The 20953-nt window shown below is 39.3% G+C and overlaps 1 protein-coding gene across 1 annotated transcript in view; it reads left to right on the forward strand.

Annotated features, from left to right (window-relative positions):
* Positions 1-20953, forward strand: part of vwde (von Willebrand factor D and EGF domains) — a 241087-nt gene that overhangs the window by 57697 nt on the left and 162437 nt on the right. The window contains exons 2-3 of the mRNA XM_072251981.1: positions 16317-16501; positions 17587-17818. Of these exons, the coding sequence (XP_072108082.1) occupies positions 16317-16501; positions 17587-17818 (417 nt within the window). The remainder of the gene's footprint in view (positions 1-16316; positions 16502-17586; positions 17819-20953) is intronic.

Genomic DNA, 20953 nt, shown 5'->3' on the forward strand with positions numbered 1-20953 from the left:
TTGATTCCTATTACCCTAGTTCTGTGCACACGTGTTTTATCATTGCTAACCTGTTGCATTTATATCCGTACGATTAGAGTACTGTGTTACTTATTTCTTTAATAAAGCTTTATTAGCTTCCAGTAATCCAGACTCCAACTAGTGGTCCATTTCTGCTGGTTTGGCAACCCAGCTACGGGGTATGTAACACAGTTTTCTCAGCGAGGAAGGAGCAGTTGTCAGTGTGTCGGGGAACACTAATGTGTGGCTCATGAGTTGTGACTCCTCCCAAGCTACGCACCAAAGTGCTGGAGGAACTATACGAGGGGCACCTGGGTACCGTGAAGATGAAAAGTCTTGGACCTGCCTAAGTGTGGTGGCCAGGAATCGATAGACAGATTGAGGACTTGACCAAGAACTGCTCTGGATGTCAAAAGATTCAGAACACAACACTGCAAGCCCCCCTCCATCCATGGGAGTGGCCCTTATCACCATGGCAGCGAGTGCACATTGACTTTGCTGGACCATTCATGGACTCTATCTTTTTAATCGCCGTCGATGCACATTCCAAATGGCCAGAGGTCATCAAAATGAAGACAACCACATCGGAAAAGACAATTACAGTTCTGAGGACCATGTTCACCAGGGATGGCATACCAGAGCAAATCTGCACAGAAAATGAACGACAATTTGTCTCTGAAGAATTCCGAAGTTTTGTGAAGAACAATGGAATCAAGCACTTTATAACTGCCCCTTACTGTCCATTCACAATGGTTTGGCAGAAAGATTTGTGCAGACATTCAAGAAAGCCATCAAGGCAATGGACAGCGAAAATCGACCACTGCAACACAAGATAGACAACTTCCTCCTTGCCTATCATAATACAGTACATGAAACCACTAATCAGACTCCAGCGATGATGCTTCTGAACAGGAACCTGAGGTCCCGCATGGATCTTCTCAAACCTGATGTACAGCGTGATGTGTAGAACAGACAGTTCAAACACTTGAATGCTAAGCCAACATGGAGTTTCAGTGTGAGACAATCAGTTCTTGCACGTGATTACCGGACTGAAAAGTGGCAGCCAGGTACAATTTCCGCCATAGACGGGCCGCTGATTCTCTCCCACCTGTATAGAGTACAGGTGGGAGAGAATGTATGGGGACATCATGTGGACCAAATCTTGGATGGTCAGGTGAAAAACACAAAAATACCTTGCCCGGACTCCCCGGACATAGAAGCAAACACTCCTGATGTGACCACATCAGCCTCATCTACAGATAAGCCTGTTATCAGTGCTGAGGACCCACCTGATGTACCTGTGGAGACTCATTCCCCAAAGAAAACGTTTCAGGACAGACGTTACCCAGATAGGTAGAGAAGAACCGCCCCCCCCCCCCCCCCCAAAGAGACTTGAGTTATAAATGGGTCTTAGACCAAAAGTAAAACAAAAGGTTTGTTATAATTTGATATTAGTAAGTTACTGTGTTGGCGCGTGGCCAAGTGGTTAAGGCGTTCATCTAGTGATCTGAAGGTCGCTAGTTCGAGCCTTGGTTGAGGCAGCATGTTGTATCCTTGAGCAAGGAACTTAACTACACATTGCTCTGCAACAAGACTGGTGTCAAGCTGTATTGGCACTAGTGCCCTTCCCTTGGACAACATCGGTGGTGTGGAGAGGGGAGACTTGCAGCCGGTCTTCCATACAACCTTGCCCAGGCCTGCACCCTGGAAACCTTACAAGGTGCAAATCCATGGTCTCTTGAGACTAACAAATGCCTAGAAGTACAAATGGGAGGCGTTTGTATGTTAAGGGTAAATATATTTGTTTAGCATAGTGCCCCAGTAAAAAAAAAGTTGATACACTATTAAAATAAAAGGGGAGGAGTGTACCGTATAGCCTACAGTATAATAAGGGACCACTTTATGTTTTAGTAACGGGCCACTTCATGTGCTATTAGGTACGTATTGATCTGCACGTGTAGGTCGAGTTTGGATTCTGCTAGTAAGGAACCATGAAACTTGTCTCCCGTCTCCAGCGTTTTTATTAATCGCATTGTTGTGTAACCAGGCCACATACACAACAGATACTTATGTGAGAATGCTGTTCTTGAACTACAGTTCAGCATTCAACACCATACTTCCCTTTAGGCTCAACAAGAAGCTCAGAGACCTCGGCCTTCACCCTGCCTTGTGTAGCTGGATCCTGGGCTTTCTGTGAGATGGGCCGCAGGTGGTAAGAGTGAACTTGCTCACCTCTACCCCTCTGAACCTCAACACAGGAGTCCCTCAGGACTGTTTCATAAGCTGCCTCCTTTATTCTCTGTATACCCATGATTGTATCACCACTCACAGCTCCAACCTGCTAATTAAATTTGCTGACAATACTGCATTGATTGGCCTAAACTCAAATAATATTGAGGCTGCCTACAGAGAAGAAGTCATCACCCTGACATAGTGGTGTCAAGAAAAACATCTTCTCCCTCAATGTCACAAAAACAAAGGAGCTGGTTGTGGATTACAGGAGGAATGGAGACAGGCTAACATACTGACATCAATGGATCTGAGGTTGAGAGGGTGAACAGCTTTAAGTTCCTCGGCATACACATCACCAAGGTTCTCGCATGGTCTGTACATACCGGCTGTTTGGTATGAAAAAAGCACAACAGCGCTTCTTTCACCTTGATGGTTGAAGAATTGGTATGAACCCCCAAATCCTAAGAACTTTCTACAGGGGCACAACTGAGAGCATCCTGACTGGCTGCATCACTGCCTGGTATGGGAACTGTTCTTCTCTCGATCGTAGGACTCTGCAGAGAGTGGTGCGGACAGCCCAGCGCATCTGTAGATGTGACTACCTACTATACAGGACATTTACAAAGACAGGTGTGTAAAAAGGGTCCGAAGAATCATTGGGGACCTGAGTCACCCCAACCACAAACTGTTGCAATTGCTACCATCCGGGAAACAGTACCGCAGCATAAAATCCAGGACCAACAGGCTCCAGGGACAGTTTCTTCCACTAGGCCATCAGACTGATTAATTCATGCTGATACATTTGTATTTCTGTGTTAAATTGACTGTCCTGTTGTACATACTGTTTATTATAAATTGCACTTTGCACGTTTAGATGGCGATGTGACGTAACTCCTCGTGTATATGAGGGATGTAACTCAATTCAATTCAATTTCACCAACACATGCATGTCCTTTGGGTGCATCTGATGAATTTCAATAAGTGATTCAAGCTTGCGCCAGAATTCTGTATTCTCACAAGCAACTTTAAGTGAGGGCAGCTCTGACAACATGCTCTGCTTGTCCCTGAGGGTGATGGGTCTGTGGCTGGCAGTAATCAGGGTTGAGGGCTGGCTGGGGTCATCAAGATTTTCAGATTGCCATTGTCTGCCTTCAATAGATACCATTCCAACAAATATACCTGAGTATAACCTCTTCCTCAAATATTTTCACACGAATTCTCATATTAAACAAAATATAAGGGATGGATAAAAATTAAACAGTACATACTTAAAACCACAGAGCATATACTCTGCAATCTTCCACTCTGTGTAGCTGAACTCTTGATGCCTATTATATGTGTTCCCTTTCATATAAATGTCTGTTACTCCAAAGTTTCAAACTTATTCTAATGCTAACCCTAACCATCTGTTTTTGGGTATAATCTATCTTCAGATCATGCATTCATTCTTCACTTCCCAATTAGACCCTACTATAAAATACTTACGAGATTTAAATGGCTAGGAATCAATGTACTTCAGATTGGCAGTGTTGTGGATAGTGTGGATGCTAATGGATAAAGCAGATATAGATAAGTTGCAGATATGGGCAGAGAAGTGGCAGATGGAGTTTAAAATGTGAGGTGTTGCACCTTGGGAGACTTGATGCAAAAGGGACAGTACACTGTTCATGACAAGGAAGTTAAAGTTCAAAGTGCATTTATTATCCACGTATGTATACAATAGACAACCTTGAGATTCATTCTTCTTGCAGACAGCCTCAAAACAAAGCACCATAGAACCCATTTAAAGAAAACCCCCACACAAGACCATCAGACATATGGGGAAAAAAAAGAACAAATTGCACAAACAGCAAAAAGCAAACAAAAACACACAAAGCATTAAGCATCAAGCCACAGCCTCGAGCTGCCAAGATGAGTAAAACCAGTCCAGGAGCCGATGGCCATGACCAAAGCTCCTAGCCAGTCAGTTCAGCGCTGTCAATAGCTGCAGATCCATTTCCATGCAGTGTTGATGCACAGTGAGATCTTGAGGTTTAAATCCATTGCTCCCTGAAAGTTGCTGCACTGTTTGATAGGGTGGTAAACGTGGTATTTGGCATGTTTGCCCTTATAAGTCAAGGTGCTAAATTCAAGAGTCAGTAAGTTATGTTGCAGTTTTTATAAAACTTTGGTTAGGCCATTTTTTGGTGGATGGAGAGTGAGGTGTCTCCCAATGGAGGTTGTTTGTAGGGGATTAATAGCCCGTTCTTTAGTTAGGGCCTTCAGCATTTTGGGCATCGAGGGAGAGAGGAAGAGGAGAGCCATCCGCAGTACCACCGATGCGGCAGAGAGGGCCTCAAGATGGCTGTGGCTCAAAAGAGGAGAGCCATGGAGTCATAAGTAGCTAGCCATCTGAACACAAGCTGGGGTCTGATCAGCCCCGGCTGGGTCACCTGGAGGAGGTTGTATGATGTTGAAAGACCTGAAACACCCGATGATTCCAGGAACATCACTGAAGATGTGTTCAGAAGCATCAATAGATGTATGTACACAGGAGTATTGCATTCATTCTGACCACCCCATTATAGGAAGGATGTGGAGGCTTTGGAGAAGAATGCAGGTGAGATTTACTCAATGCTGTCTGGATTGGAGGTCATCTGCTGTAAAGGGAGGTCATGGTTGTTAAAGATAGATGGCCGGCATTTTTCTTTCTGTAACTGGAGTCACGAGAGATACTGAAGCTGGATATATAGAAGTCTTTATTCACCATGACAAGCAGGCATTCTTCTGGAGACCTTTTTGGTAGAGTGTCTCAAACTCAAAGATATATCACATTTTTATACTCTTAAGATCAAAGTAACAGTAGATGATTCAATACAATTTCAATAGTTATAATGACTTTGTTTACTTCAGTATTTTGGGTTTACAAAGCTTCCTTTGATTTGACAGACACGTCTGAATGTTTAAACAGCGATGCTGGGGCACAGTAAATCATGCAAGTAGTCTAGGAGTTTCTGAGGACTGGGATTCCAGATATCCAAAACTATTGACAGATCAGCTGCTTGATGTGCTAAGTGACAATATCAGTCTGGTTTGCAAACGTCCTTAGACCTGTTTACATTTGTGCAAATGTATTAGCCATGTAGTCTGGTTTGATGCAGGCCCAATTAACATAGCCCCATTGTCTTGCATTACATCTTTCGAGCAGTTAGTCCCAGATTGTGGGGCAGCCTGTGCTCCATAGACAGTATTGTCTATTTTCATAGGTGTGCTTTTAACTTCAAGTTACTGCTTGCATTTTATAATTTACATTAAGAGTTGAAGAATGTTTTAAAAATTAATAAATGCTTTATTCACATGACTCCTGAATACTTCCTAATACCAGGGTAGAATTATCTAATACTAGAGAAAATGCAGTTAAGTTTAAAGGGGATGTGCAACATAGAAGAGTGGTGGGTTCCTGGGGTGGTGGTTGAGGCAAATACAACAGAGACGTTCAAGAAACTCAAGAGGCATGTGAATGTGCAGAGAATGGTGGTATATGGACATGGTGTAGGCGGAAAAAGTTGCTCTGTTGGGCACTTAAATACTAGTTATTTCGGCACAACATTATGGGCCGAAAGGGCCTGTTTCTATGCTGTATTGTTCAGTGCTTATGTATTTAAAAACAATAATTCTGAATCAAATCCAAACAACACCAGCGAAAATGCACATTTATGAGAACAAAAGGTCTAGGAAGAAAAGTTTGAAGACTCCTTTCCGTTGTTGTTCTTTCTATCCAGTTATGTGCAGTGTAGTTTTGTGACTGACCAATCCTATATGACTTACTTTGGTAGCTTTCTCTTCTCAATGCACAATTGTAATTTAAAAAATAAATCCAAGTAATCATTTGCTTTGGAAAGATCTTTCATTCTTTGAGCAGAAAAGGAATGTGCTTCACTATTAATATTGCATATCCTGCACAATAGATCCTTGGTTGTTTGTAGATCTTGAAACTGTACACCTATAGTTCAACAATGCTCATACAAAATTACTCAGGATATATGTGGTATTAAAGATCATCTTGTATTTTCATTGTGTTGATTATGATATGGGTCTGTTATTTCTTGTTTCACGCGTATAGCTTTTTGATGCTCTATTTCAAAAATAACCCTAGTCATTTAATTAATTCTATTACAGCTAGTCTTCAGATATATGCCCTTTGTGATCTTTCCTTTTGGGGTTTAATGGCTGTATGCCAAAGTAATACAAGAACTTTTTGCAAAATTCAATTTTAACCTAATTTAAACCAATAATGGAACTTTGACACTAATGTTTGAAGTCTAAACTTGATAAGAATAATATGCAACAGTCGTGGGCACACGTAAAAAATCTGTTAAGTGAACACAAGGAATTCTGCAGATGCTGGAAATTCAAGCAACAGCTCTTCCTGGAGATACTGCCTGGCCTGCTGCGTTCACCAATAACTTTGATGTGTGTTGTCTGTTAAGTGAAGATGCTTTCAAAAATAATGAAATAAGAAGTTTCTAAATATTTAAAACATAAAGAGCAGTAAACAGCAAAAAAAACTAAATCAAATTAATTGGTGTGACCACCCTTTTACCTTTAAAACTGCATCAGTTTTCTTAGGTAAACTGTCATACAAGTTTTATGATAGAATTGGCTGCAGTGCTGTTCCAAGCATCTTAGAGAACTTCCCACAGTTCTTCTGCTGACCTTGGCTCACTCATTTGCTTCTGTCTCTCCAGGTTAGCCCAGACAGCCTTGATGATGTTGAGATCAGGGCTCTGTGGAGGATCTTTGTGGCAGAACTCCTTGTTCTTTGTTTCGCTGAACGTAGTTCTTTTTGACCTTGGCTGTGTGTTTGGGGTCATTGTTCTGCTGCAGAATGAAATTGGGACTGATCAGAGGCCTCCGTGATGGTAGTGGGTGAGGAATGAGAATCTGCTTATATTGAGGATTCCATTAATTCTGACCAGATAACAAACCCCATTTGCAGAAGTAACTCTTAAACCTACAGGGAACCTCCACCATGTTTCACTGCTGGCTGCAGACACTCATCCATGTAGCATTCTCCACCTCCTTTACAGACAAACTGCGTCCTGTTTGAGCCAAAGATTTTAAATTTTGACTCAGCACTTGCTGCCACTGTTCAAAAACTCTTTGTGTTTTTGTGCATAGGTGAGTCGCTTGGCTTTGTTTCCACTTCCAAGGGATGGCTATTTGGCAGAAACTCATTTATGACAAGGCTTCACTGGACTCTAGAGGGGTGTACTTGGGTTCTAGTGGTTTCTGTGAGTTCACTGCTGGGTTTCTTCTGCTTTAGAAGGAACATCAGTTTGATGCATCTCTTGTCTGCTGCACTGTTTCTATGGCCAACTACTCCATTTCTGGTCCTCAAGCTTACCTGTTTCTTTGTGCTTGTTCAGATCAGCTTTGACAGCACATTCTTGTCTGTTGCAAATTTCTGCTTGGGAGAGACCTTACTGATGCAGGATGACCACCTTGTGTCTTGTTGCTTTGCTCGCTCTTGCCAAGGTGAAAGAATTGATTATTTGAAGGTTAAACTGTCACCTCTGACACATCCTCACCTTTTTAGTTTGATTCTCCTTTGGCCAGGTTGATTCAATCCACATCATTTCTGTTACATTTAATCACTTATAGTTCATTCAATTCTATGTCATTGATCATTGGCACCTGTTTGTTATCTTTGTTTAATCATGCACTGGCTATATATCTGCACAGTAATCAAGTTTTTATTTGAAAAATGGTTTATTACTTAATATGCTACTTTCTTTAATGAAATACAAAAAAATTCTCTTAACATTTAATTTTTTTGGAAGATGAATGTTTGGAAAGCTGAAATTTGCCCTTGTCTTCTGACACACTAATGCAGAAGACAAATAATAAACATCTAATACAGAATTAGTATTAAAAAAGTCTAGGGTGCCTAAAACTTTGGCACAGTACAGTATATAGTTTGGTTTCATCATATTTTCAAAGGTGACAAGTTTGAATAAAATTCTCTCAAATTATTATGTCATTGAATTGTGAATGTGTCCAGAAACTTGTACAAGATAACTTGTAATGATATTGGCTCAAAGGTATTATGTGAATAATAGATGAACTCAGGATCTGACAACAGGGTTTTAATATTTAATGTGATATGAAAATAACTAATGGAAAAGTAGGCAACAACGGATGTTGCAATTTCACCAATACTTTGAAGTTTAAACTAATAACAGTTATATTTACTCACAAAATGAATATCTATCTAAAAATCGTACTTAACTATGCAAGGGGTTTTTGATATAAATTGGATTTTAAAAAAAACAACCTTTTCCAAATAGTGTGGTGAATTAATAGAATTGCTATAAGTACAAAGATTTCAAGAATCATCAGGAAGAAATGTGAAATTGTGATTCTAGTTAAAATATTTAATAGAGGAATTATTCAATGTACAAATATTTAGAAATGTAAGCACTTCTGTAGACAGCAAGGGAATATTTTCTGTCCGAGAAATATAACTACAAGCATAATTCTGCACAAGTGCATCTCAACAATTTAACTGGAATTGTTAAAGCCTTTTGACCTTTAAAAGGAATTTTATTACCTCCATTGTGCAGAATGCAGTGTTTTGAATATGAAGTAACTATGAAATGCCTATTTTTACAGAACTACTTGTGCAACTAAAAGATTATTTGACAGCTTTGTATTCCAACCACAGCTAGTTGTGAGTGGTGGCAGGCAATTAAAGAGCTAAATGGAAGATGAGGCTCCAACCAAGAATATCCCCATTATTAACAATGAATGTGCCCTGTTTCTTAGTGCTAAAGAAAAGACTGAAGCATTCAGAGATATTTTCAATGAAGTGCCAGAAAGGTGAACTTTCTTAGCTGCTGCTTAAGCTATCTGCCATCATAGAAGCCGGCTTCCACAAATTTTGTTTCTTCTCAGAAGGTCGAGATATAGCTGGCTATGGAGCCAGGTGTGGTTTTTTTGTCCTGAAAACGTGAGCTTCAAAATTAGCTGTGGCTGTAGCTCATCCTGTTCCAGTTCACTTACAACAATGGCATCTACCTATCAGTGTAGACTATCGCCTAAATCCACCTCATTCACAATTAGAAGAACGAATCTAAATCTGATTAAATCACAATCCAATGTGAACTCCCAGTCATTGTCAAAGTGATGCAAGTTCTTATTAACACTGCCAAGGTGAAACAGAAGTCATTAAGTATCATAGGGCAAATACTCCAAAGGCACAAAGGGAGAGATTTGTGGTTGTCGGAGGTCAATCATTATAGCCACAGGGGAGGACATTGTTCCTCTAGGCCGTGTCCTCAGCCTAACTGTCTCTGGTTGCTTCATCAATGTCTTAACTTCTGTTATACAGTCATAATTGTTGATGAATCCTAATGATTCCATTACATTCAATCCCATTTGCAGCTCCTCCAAACAAAGCAACTTGTGTCTACAAGTGACAAACTGAAACAGTATTTAGCCATGGACTCCTAAATGATGGGCAATGGCCACCACCAACAAGAGAGAATCTAATGACTTATCGTAAAGATGTAGAATCATTGTAATCACTGAGGCTTCCCACCCATACCCTGAGACCACCCTTGATCAAAAACTCAGTTTGACTGGTTAGGTAAATTCCATAGCTTCATGAGCAGATTAGAGGTTAGATATCCTGCAGCAAGCAGCTCGTCTCTCGATACCAAGCCTTTACACTACACACCTGCTTTAGTTCTCCCTTGAAACAGCAGTTCAGCCAATGGAAATTCACTATAATGGAATTCACAAATCGATACCAGAAAATCAGATACAGAATAAAAATTTGCTCTCAAAGTCTTTGTGAGAGGGAGTTAAGGTATAAAAGAGTTAACATAGAGTTGTGGACTTTTCCTCCAGGCACCTCCCTCCTTATCTCCAGAAGGAACCTTCTCAAAAAAGCAACATACATCATCAAGGAGCCTCACGATTTGGGTTATGCCATCTTTTCAGCTACCATTGCACACCAGGTAGAATCCTGTACTCCCACACCACCAGGTTTAAGAGCCACAACTTCCCTTCAACTATCCTTTTCTTGAACTAACTGGCAACATCCAAACCAGTTTAGTAACACTATGACCAGTGATCAGTTTGCACTAAAATGGGCTTATTAAATAGTGTTCTTTCTTGTAAAAGTTGTGTACAATTTGTTTTTCTTGTGAATGCTGCTTACATGTTGTCAGGTGCTTATGATACTGCATTCAGTTGTTTGATGCATACGTGAACTTGGCTTTGATCTGAACATTGACTTTTGTTTTGAAATAGCATTTCTTGATGCATGTGGCATATAATGTGCTTTGTATTACAGAAAATCCCAATACAGATGCTTTTCTGGGAATACAGCCTTTCTATAACATTGGAAGTGTGGGGTGCCTATATTCTTGAGTGTAACATCTATTTAAAAAAAATAAAATTTATTGGAGATTACTATAATAACAACTGATTATACTGGGAAATCTAACACTCATTAGAGAATTGATATCTTAAGGTGCAGTTGATTGAAACACAGTGGCTTGGAGCATAGTGAATGAAGAGCCACTGATGAATTTTCTTTCTTTTTAGGGCCCTCTTTAGAAATTCATCCATTGAATATATTGTCCATGTTAGTAACATGCATTCTGAACTTAGATTCACTTAGCTGTGAAGGCTTGTATTCAAAAATAAGAATAACGCTAAATGATGATGACTTAATTTGCAGGCTATACTTAATGATTAATAAGTTTTGCTTTGGAATTGCTGGGAATGGATAACAGTGAAAAATTTGAAACTCTCAAGCAAGCTGCAATAACATCCGGACTGCTTTAATGGCTCGTGATAGCATTTGGACAACTTTCAGAGGGACTCTAATGTAAAACTCAAGTCATTTATACAGTATTCATTCTTCACATTAGTCAATATGTAAATATGGATGTTTGGAAATACTCATAGGATAGTGCATGTGTTATCATGCTAGGTAGAGATCCAATTCCCAACTGGTTTTATGTGAAGAACGATGCAAACTGTAGCTAATGGGGTTTTCCTCTATTTCTATCAAGACTATAAGACATAAGAGCAGAATTAGGCATTTGACTCATTGAGTCTGCTCTGCTATTACCATGGCTGGCCCCTTTTTCTCCCACCTCAACCCCAATCCCCAACCTTCTCCCTGTAACTTTTAATGCTGTGCCCAATCAAGAACCTATAAATCTCTGCCTTAAATATGCCTAATGACCTGACCTCCACAGCTGCCTGTGTTAACAAATTCCACAAATTCACCACCCTCTGGCTAAAGAAATTTTTCCACATCTGTTTTAAATGCATCCCTCAACATGCATGCCTCTTGTCCTAGAATCTCCAACCATGGGAAACATCCTTTCCACATCTACTTTGTCTAGGCCTTTCAACATTCGAAAGGTTTCAATGACAGTCCCCCTTCATCCTTCTAAATTCTAGCGAGCACAGACCCAGAGTCATCAAATGTTCCTCGTATGATGGTCCTTTCATTTCTGGAATCATCCTTGTGAACCACCTCTGGACCCTCTCCAATTCCAGCACGTCTTTTCTTACATGAGGAGCCCAAAACTGTTCACAGTCCTCAAGGTGAGGCCTCATCAGTGCCTTAAAGCCTCAGCATCACATCCCTACTATTGTATTCAAGCCCTCTTGAAATGAATGCTAACATTGTAATTGTTGTTACTTACTCATCCTTCATTCTCTTACAGGTGACCCCTTCCTAATTACTAATCTAATTCTTTTAGGTTCAGGTACTTGTGCAAAGTAAATTTGAATACATCCTGTAAGGTGGGGTTTTCTTCAGAGCACCAGAATTGATGGTTGTTTCTAGTGAGATCTTAAGTAGAAAAGCAAGATACTATTTGAAAATATATATATATAATATTAGGCTGCTATGGTTAAATGTAAAACTGTATGAGAGAGCAATAAATCATTCTCTTCCATCAGGGTTATTTATTAGGTTTGTTCTTATGATCGTACAAATAGAGTTAAGGTGTTTTTTTTACTGCTTGTCGCTTCTCAAACTAGCTACCGCATGCACTTCCAACTCTGAATTTATGTGCTACCAGTAATCAGTCATTGCCTTACAGTTGCTTATCATCACACAAATACTGATGTGGTTATTCAGCATGTTGGATTTTCATCAGCGATGGCGCTTTATCACCACAAATCTTTTAAAAAAACTAAATGTCATGATTTTCTTAATTTTCTACAACCAACCCGCTGAATGTTCATAATAACCTTCAGTTTGCCGTGATAGATTGTTTCTTGTTTCATGATTAGCATACTGTTAAACAGCATATGTTCACTCTGATGATGCTAATGAATCCTTTTTTAAATACATGATCGAGATCTTCATTTTTTGCTCTATGCACTTTTTAAAAAGTTTTCATTAATTTCTGCTCAATTAATATGTACCTTTCCATTTGTGACATCACTTAAGATAATTTGGATTTCACAACTTTTTGGATTTTGGAATTTCGAATATTACAACTTGCACTACAAACCCCATTTCCAGAAAAGTTGGGATATTCTCCAAAATGCAATAAAAACAAAAATCTGTGATATGTTAATTCATGTGAACCTTTATTTAACTGACAAAAGTACTAAGAAAAGATTTTCAATAGTTTTACTGACCAACTTAATTGTATTTTGTAAATATACACAAATTTAGAATTTGATGGCTGCAACACACAACAAAAGTTGGGACAGAGTTAAAATAAGATTGAAAAGTGCACAGAATATTCAAGTAACACTGGTTTGGAAGGCTCCACATTAAGCAGGCTAATTGGTAGCAGGTGAGGTATCATGACTGGGTATAAAAGAAGCATCCAACAAAGGCTCGGGAGTACTTCGGAAAACCATTGTCACTCAACACAGTCCGTCGCTGCATCTAGAAATGCAACTTGAAACTGTATTACGCAAGGAGGAAACCATCCATCAACTCTATGCAGAAATGCCGTCAAGTTCTCTGGGCCCGAGCTTATCTCAGATGGACCGAAAGACTGTGGAACCGTGTGCTGTGGTCAGATGGGTCCACGTTTCAGCTAGTTTTCGGAAAAAAAACGGGCGTCGAGTTCTTTGTGCCAAAGGTGAAAATGACCATCTAGAATTTTATCAGCAAAAGGTGCAAAAGCCAGCATCTGTGATGGTATGGGGGTGCATCAGTGTCCACGGCATGGGTGAGTTGTATGTATGTGAAGGTACCATTAACTCTGAGGCGTATATTAGGATTTTAGAGAGACATATGTTGCCATCAAGGCGACGTCTCTTCCTGGAACATCCATGCTTATTTCAGCAGGATAATGCCAGACCGCATTCTGCATGGGTTACAACAACGTGGCTTTGTAGACACAGAGTGTATGTGCTTGACTGGCCTGCTGCCAGTCCAGATCTATCTCCTATTGAAAATGTATGGCGCATCATGAAGAGGAGAATCAGACAACGGAGACCACGGACTGTTGAGCAGCTGAAGTCTTATATCAAGCAAGAATGGACAAAATTTCCAATTGCAAATCTATTACAATTAGTATCCTCAGTTCTAAAACGATTAAAAAGTGTTATTAAAAGGAAAGGTGATGTAACACAATGGTAAACATGCCTCTGTCCCAACTTTTGTTGAGTGTGTTGCAGCCATCAAATTCTAAATTTGTGTATGTTTACAAAATATAATTAAGTTGGTCAGTAAAACTATTGAAAATCTTTTCTTTGTACTTTTGTCAGTTAAATAAAAGTTCACATGAATTAATATATCACAGATTTTTGTTTTTATTGCATTTTGGAAAATATTCCAACTTTTCTGGAAATGGGGTTTGTACATTTGTCTTTTATCTTTCCCATATAGTTTCAACCTTTTCTCAATGTGTTAACAATGAAGAAAGGCATGTATAATGGTTCATTTCAAAACATTAAAAGTTCCACTGAACAATATGCAATTTATCAGAAAGTATTGTCAAAATTTATCTGCAGTGTGTGCCAGGCTGAGGAAGAATTAACACCGAACTGTTAATTCATTTCCATAGAAGCTGCCTGACCTGCTGAGTTCCTCCAGCATTTTGTATGTGTTGCTTTGGATTTCTAGTATCTGCAGATTTTCTCATGTGTATGATCACCCATTCTTTTGATCAGATTTCAATAGTCTAGTTAATATGCGCAGGGGGAAAAACCTAGACTTTATAGTTTTTTTTTCATCAGTTCAGAATGTTCTAAAATGCTTTACAGTAGAATAAGAATGCTTTGAAGTATGGTTCAGAATCAGGTTTATTGTCTTATACATTAAAATTGTTGTTTTGCAGCAGCAGTACAGTGCAAAGACAAGATTACTATAAATTACAAAATAACTAGTGAAAGAAATAGGAATAATGATGTTGTGTTCATGGAAGTAGTTACTTGTAAAATGGAAAATGCAATCATCAGTTTATACACATTATAATCCTGCAAACAGCAGTGGTTCATAATGACCAGGTACCACCATCATACCAAAAGAAAACAGTTTAAGGGATAAGTATTTGCCAGGATCATGAATTATCTTTTTTCTAAAATAGCATGATAGAATATTTCACCTAAAAGATTTAACAACTTATCCTGATGCAGACACGATCTGAAATCTAGACAGTTTTTTTCCCCTATATAAATGCTGCTTGACGTACAGATTTCATCCAGCACAGTTTTTTTTTTGCTCTGGATTCCAGCACCCTCTATCTTTTGTCTCAACTTTCACCCAGGGGATGGCAAATCTGACAATGAAAAGAATGAAGCACTACCAGTCTAGCTTTCTTGACATTGAAATGATCACTGACTTTCATGAGAATGCAATTGCCTTATTTCTGTAACTAAAACAGCAATGTGAGAAACTTTCATTGGATCAGGCTGTATCTGTGGAAAGAGGAAAAAGTTAATCTTTCAGGTCTCAGATCTTCATCAAAACTGGAAAGTTAAAAAGTAACACATGAAAGTTGCTGGTGAATGCAGCAGGCCCGGCAGCATCTCTAGGAAGAGGTACAGTTGACGTTTTGGGCCGAGACCATAAACGTCGACTGTACCTCTTCCTAGAGATGCTGCCTGGCCTGCTGCTTTCACCAGCAAATTTTATGTGTGTTGCTTGAAATTCCAGCATCTGCAGATTTGCTCGTGTTTGTGAAGTTAAAAAGTAAAATTGTTTTCACTAGTAAAGGAGTATGATGAGGGATAAGTCAAACAAACGCAATATGTAATAAGCTGAGACTAAATAGATTAATGGGGACAATTAGAAGCACAGTACACTTTGCATCATTCTGGGGTACCTCTGTCTTAATTATTTGGTTTTCTGAGAACCCCAATTGGGTGGATTTGTATTCTTGCCTCTTCTGAAGGGCAGCCTAACCGGAAGATCTTGCTGCTAACATCCCTGCAAACTTATTTGATCCTCACTTTGATCAACAGTAACTTCATAAGCTGGCTTATTGTGTTAGCCCTATTCCATCAGCCAGCTCAATCAATGTGAGATTGAGACAAATGAGTCTGCAAATGCTGGAATCTGGAGCAAAAATAGGCTGCTGGAGGAACTTGGACAGCTCTGTGAGTAAGTATGGGGAAATGCTGGAGGGAAATTGTGAATGCTTTGGGTCAAGGTTCTTGCTCTCGCTATCTCCCATTTAAGATCTGTCTCTCTCTGTCAGTCTGTCTCGTTTACTCTGAGGTTTTCCTTTGGTGACCTGTAAGAGCCATTCAATAACATTTGATACTTCAGTGAACCTCCCATAATTTAACAATTTTTTTGGTTTATTTTGTATTTAAGCCAGGATTGATATTTTTGAAGCCAAATTCTTATGAATTTGGAAAGTTAAAGTCGGTATAAATTAAAACATCATACAGGGATATTTAAGCTTAAACATTGTTGCAGAAATGCACTGTTTAATTTACAAACTCAGTAGGTCAAAAATCTATAGTCAGAAATAGTTTTTGAATGCCTATACCTTGTGCTTTTAGCTAACCATATCATCAATGAGGTTAGATAAAACAATTAATTATTTGGACAGTTACAACAAACAGCCACTGACTCCCTTTCCATTGTCTGACAGCTCCTGAATGCTACCCTGGTGGTCACCAGCTTCTTCAGAACCCATACAGAAGTGTGGACTTTGATTCACTTCGGCTGCAGCAGTCAGCAATACAAGAGCTGATATGCGATCACTCTTTAACACCAGGATGGTATCGCTTTCAGATATTTGATAAGCCTGCAGAAATGCCAACAAAATGTGTAGAGGTATACAGTGTTCTTGAATCACTAAACTATTTGACACCCATGAGCAAAAGAGATGAGTATTTTCATATAGCAAGCTGAACTGTTTAGAAACTATATTGTTTAATTAAACCATCTTGTTTCCTGAAAACCATGAAATGTGTCCACTCTAGTGATGTCAATTTTAGGAAGATTTAATGAGATCTAATGGAATACAGATGATCATTGCTAAATATTGACTTTTAGTGACTCAGATGCTCAAGTTTTAACTATTTCTGTTCTGAGTGAATTGATTCTATCTATTAGACCATTTCAGTACCATGAGCTAGGGCCAAAAAAAGCTCCCTGATGACCAACTGTAATCTGTTTACCTGTGAAATTAGCAGAGTTTAGCACAAAGGCAATGGAAGCATGGGCTGCTCTTGGAACTGTGCCCAATCTGAACTGCAGCTTCATCTCTTGATGTTTTTAAAAATGCATTTTCAAAAGAAGTTTTTTGTAATGACAGTGGCCCACATTTCATTCAGCTATGCTGTGAAAATTGAAGGTTACTAGCATTACAAGTAAAACAAAATATATTTATTAAGTACCTTCTATGACCAAAGCCACTACCTTTGCTTAGTAAGCCATTTTACAAGAACATTACATTCAAGAATGAACATTATGACTTTTGCTTTGCAATCCTGGTCAATCTTATAAGACTTGTCGTGGAATGAGAAAATTATAAATTTTGGGAATCATTTTGAAAGCTGTCCATTGGCCCATTAAATGTATACTTCTATGCACGAATGATGAATTTTCACAACTATTTCCCTAGATCTTGCTTTAGTAAGTACAGTTTTATAAATGACTGATAATTTGACCACAGTGGACAGACTGTATTCCAGTATGGACTGAAGGAATGTATAGACGATGAGGACATTTTCTTTTCAGGAAGAGAAATAACTGTGGTCATAATTGATCATGAGTGAAACCCTGACCTAAGAATGAAACACTTATTATTAGCTGAACTGAAGTTATTCCTCATTGTATTGAATGCAAAGTGGTTATACAAACTGTGGTAGGAAAAAAAATGTTGTTTAATTTAATCTTATAAATTCTCCCTTTAGATGAATCATTGTGGTACTCAAGCCCCTGTCTGGTTGTCTCTAAGAGAGACGGATTCTTTGCCACAGCTTGGAGAGATTAAACATTTGACTGCCTGTGCAACTTGGCGGTTTTTCTTCAGTACAACAAAGGACTGTTGCCTCTTCCGAATTCCGGTCAGTGTCCGAAACTGTAGTGACTTTTTCCTGTACCTACTCCAGCCTACGCAAGGATGCATGGGATATTGTGCAGAAGGTAGGCGTGTGCTCCCTCTCCCTCTCCCTCTCCCTCTCCCTCTCCCTCTCCCTCTCCCTCTCCCTCTCCCTCTCCCTCTCCCTCTCCCTCTCCCTCTCCCTCTCCCTCTCCCTCTCCCTCTCCCTCTCCCACGAAGGCAGGGGTGGCCAACTTTTTACATTCCATGCATTATTTTTTTCATGCACAAGTTCAGATGCAATTTTTTTTCACGCACAAGTTTGATATTAACATATTTTTACAAGAATTGAATGGGGGTACAAGAGTTGTATGGCACAACTGAACTCGTGCATGAAAAAATTGGTGCATGGAATGTAAAAGGTTGACCACCCCTGCACTAGGGTAAAAAAAATAGTATTAATATTTGGAGTATTTTTTGAGTTAACAGAATATTACCACAAACTTTCTGTCATTAATTTTGCAAATAATTCTGTATATTAAGTCAAAGTTTGAATATCTTTTAACACTGAATTGATGTTGCCATACTTAAATTCTGATGTGTTACTGACTACCATACAGCAGTAAGGTTATGCATGGTAGGTGTTTTATTTTTCTTCGTAATTTTTATTAACATCTGATAGTTCCTTTCATCAATCTGGGATGGAGAATTTGGGGGCATAAAATCCATTCAGATGGGATACTGCTTCAGCAGTAAAGGGGGACATGGTCCTTTGGAAGAGGAATTATAGCTCTTCTTGTCTAATAGCTAGAAGTTATCTTCTGTATATGTGTTACAGGTGTCCCCCGCTTTTCGAACGTTTGCTTTACAAAACCTCACTGTTACGAAAGACCTATATTAGTACCCTGTTTTCGCTTTCAGAACGTGTTTTCACTGTTATGAAAAAAATTCAGCACGCGATAAAAAATTCAGTGCGTGAAAAAATCAGCGCGTGATAAAAAGCAGCGCGAGCCCCGAGCAGCCGCTGTCCCCGGATTCGGAACGGCATTCTCGCCAGCATTGCTTTAACACGAGCCTGTGAGCAGTCGTTTGCAAGATGAGTTCCATGGTGTCGGAAAAGCCTGAAAGAGCTCGTAAGGGTGTTACACAGCGTAAAACTAGACATAATTAAGCGTTTCGATTGTGGTGAACGAAGCAAGGACAAAATGAGTTTGGCTTGTGGAAGCTGACGAAGATGATGTTGAAGAGGTTTTGGTATCCCACAATCAAGAACTGATAGATGAAGAGCTGATGCAATTGGAAGAGGAAAGGATAACAATTGAAATCAAATGACTAATGATAAAGTACGACTTTAATTTTGAAAGGGTACGTTGGTTTAGGGGATATTTGCAAGATTCTTTGAGTCCTTACAAAGAACTGTATGTTAGAAAAATGCGCAAGGCTCAGCAGTCAAACAAGCCTTCCACATCAGCCACAACAGACGATGAACCTCGACCTTCGACATTGAGGTGGGCAGTCATAGGAGAAGATGAGCTGCCTGCCCTGATCGACGATGAGATGACACCCCCGTGTCCCACCACCCCAACACCTGGGCCCCGGACAGATACTGTACCGATTTGCGGAGAATGCAGCAGTAGCCGGGAGGCACACAGCACATCTTTAAGAAAAAAGCCGAAATAAACATGCTAATTAATTAGGTGCCGCCCCACACATAATTGTTGGCCCAGATCAGAGGCGATGCAATTGGCACTGATCTGGGCCAACAATTACGTGTCGGGCAGCATGTAATTAACTAGCATGTTTATTTCGGCTTTTTTCTTAAAGATGTGCTGGGTGTGTCCCAGCTGCCGCTGGACCCCTGCGTGCTTTGCGACAATGTATCGGTTGGTGGCCCGGAGGGTGGGGGCCACTGCCCCACCCAGCCTGCGACGACTTAACCTAACACACCATCATCAGTGTGCTCTGTGCTGTCCCGATTCCGATAAGTGATACTACACTGTACATACGTTATTTCTACTTTATATCGGCTGTGTATTTTTACGTGTTATTTGGTATGATTTGGCAGCTTCATAGTTTATAGATTACTGGAGAATGCTTGCACCATGTTTTTGCCAACAGCGCTTGTGTGAGATTTTGTGCCGACAGCTCTTGCATAAGATTTTCGCTACGGAGATCTGTGCCAGCAATGATTGTGGAAAAGTATTTCTACTTTATATAGGCTGTGTATTTATCATATCATTCCTGCTTTTACTATATGTTACTGTTATTTTAGGTTTTATGTGTTATTTGGCATGATTTGGTAGGTTATTTTTGGGTCTGCGAACACTCACAAAATTTTCCCATGTAAATAAATGGTAATTGCTTCTTCACTTTACAACATTTCGGCTTACGAACCATTTCATAGGAACGCTCTACCTTCGGATGGCGGGGGAAACCCGTAAATATATTTGGTAACTGACAATAGCCTGTCCATTTTGAACTTGCAAGAATTTATGTAACAATCATGCATATTAACCAAATTAGCATGAAATTGAAATTGGTAGCATGTAAAAAAAGTTAGCTTTCACTGAATTCTTTCACACTAAGTTTTCATTTCCATTAATTTCAAAAATGTGTTCAGTGAAAAATATGTTGGTAATTCACTTTGCAATTGTTTGGAGTTATTGATGAAGTCCAATTTTGTTGTATTTAAATCAATCAGCTATAGAGATAATAAAAAAAATCATTTATTTCTTTATTGGTTAAAAAATCCCCAAGAAAGAAAGAAAACTCAATCTAAATTGTGTTGGAATCAAGAACAAGTCTCCATGGATGCCATTCATTATGTAGCAGCTAGAACAATCTCATAAAGCACCACTGACTACCAAGTATCATAGGTGACCCTTGGTATGACAAGGCTTATTTCCAGGTAGTGAGTTGTGAATCCAGATATTTGAGATTACTTTTTCTGGTAAAGGAAATTAATTGACTTTTTAAAAATTATATTAATCTCAGAAATTACACTTTAATTTGAAATTGCTTCCATTTCCTTCCTTTCAATATCCTGCAGGATTTTTTTTTAAGATAATCTGTTGGGAGCCTTTTTGCTTCATAGTAAACAAAACCCAAACATCCAACAAACACCTCCATATTTAGTAATATCTTTAATCCCAGTGGCAGCACCTTGGCTGACCTGCCCTTGGAACAGTATTGTGTTGAGCAATAAAACCTTTACGTGTAGCAGCAGCTATAGGTTCCTC

The sequence above is a fragment of the Mobula birostris genome, chromosome 3 (genome assembly GCF_030028105.1).
Source record: "Mobula birostris isolate sMobBir1 chromosome 3, sMobBir1.hap1, whole genome shotgun sequence".
Classification (NCBI taxonomy): domain Eukaryota; kingdom Metazoa; phylum Chordata; class Chondrichthyes; order Myliobatiformes; family Myliobatidae; genus Mobula; species Mobula birostris.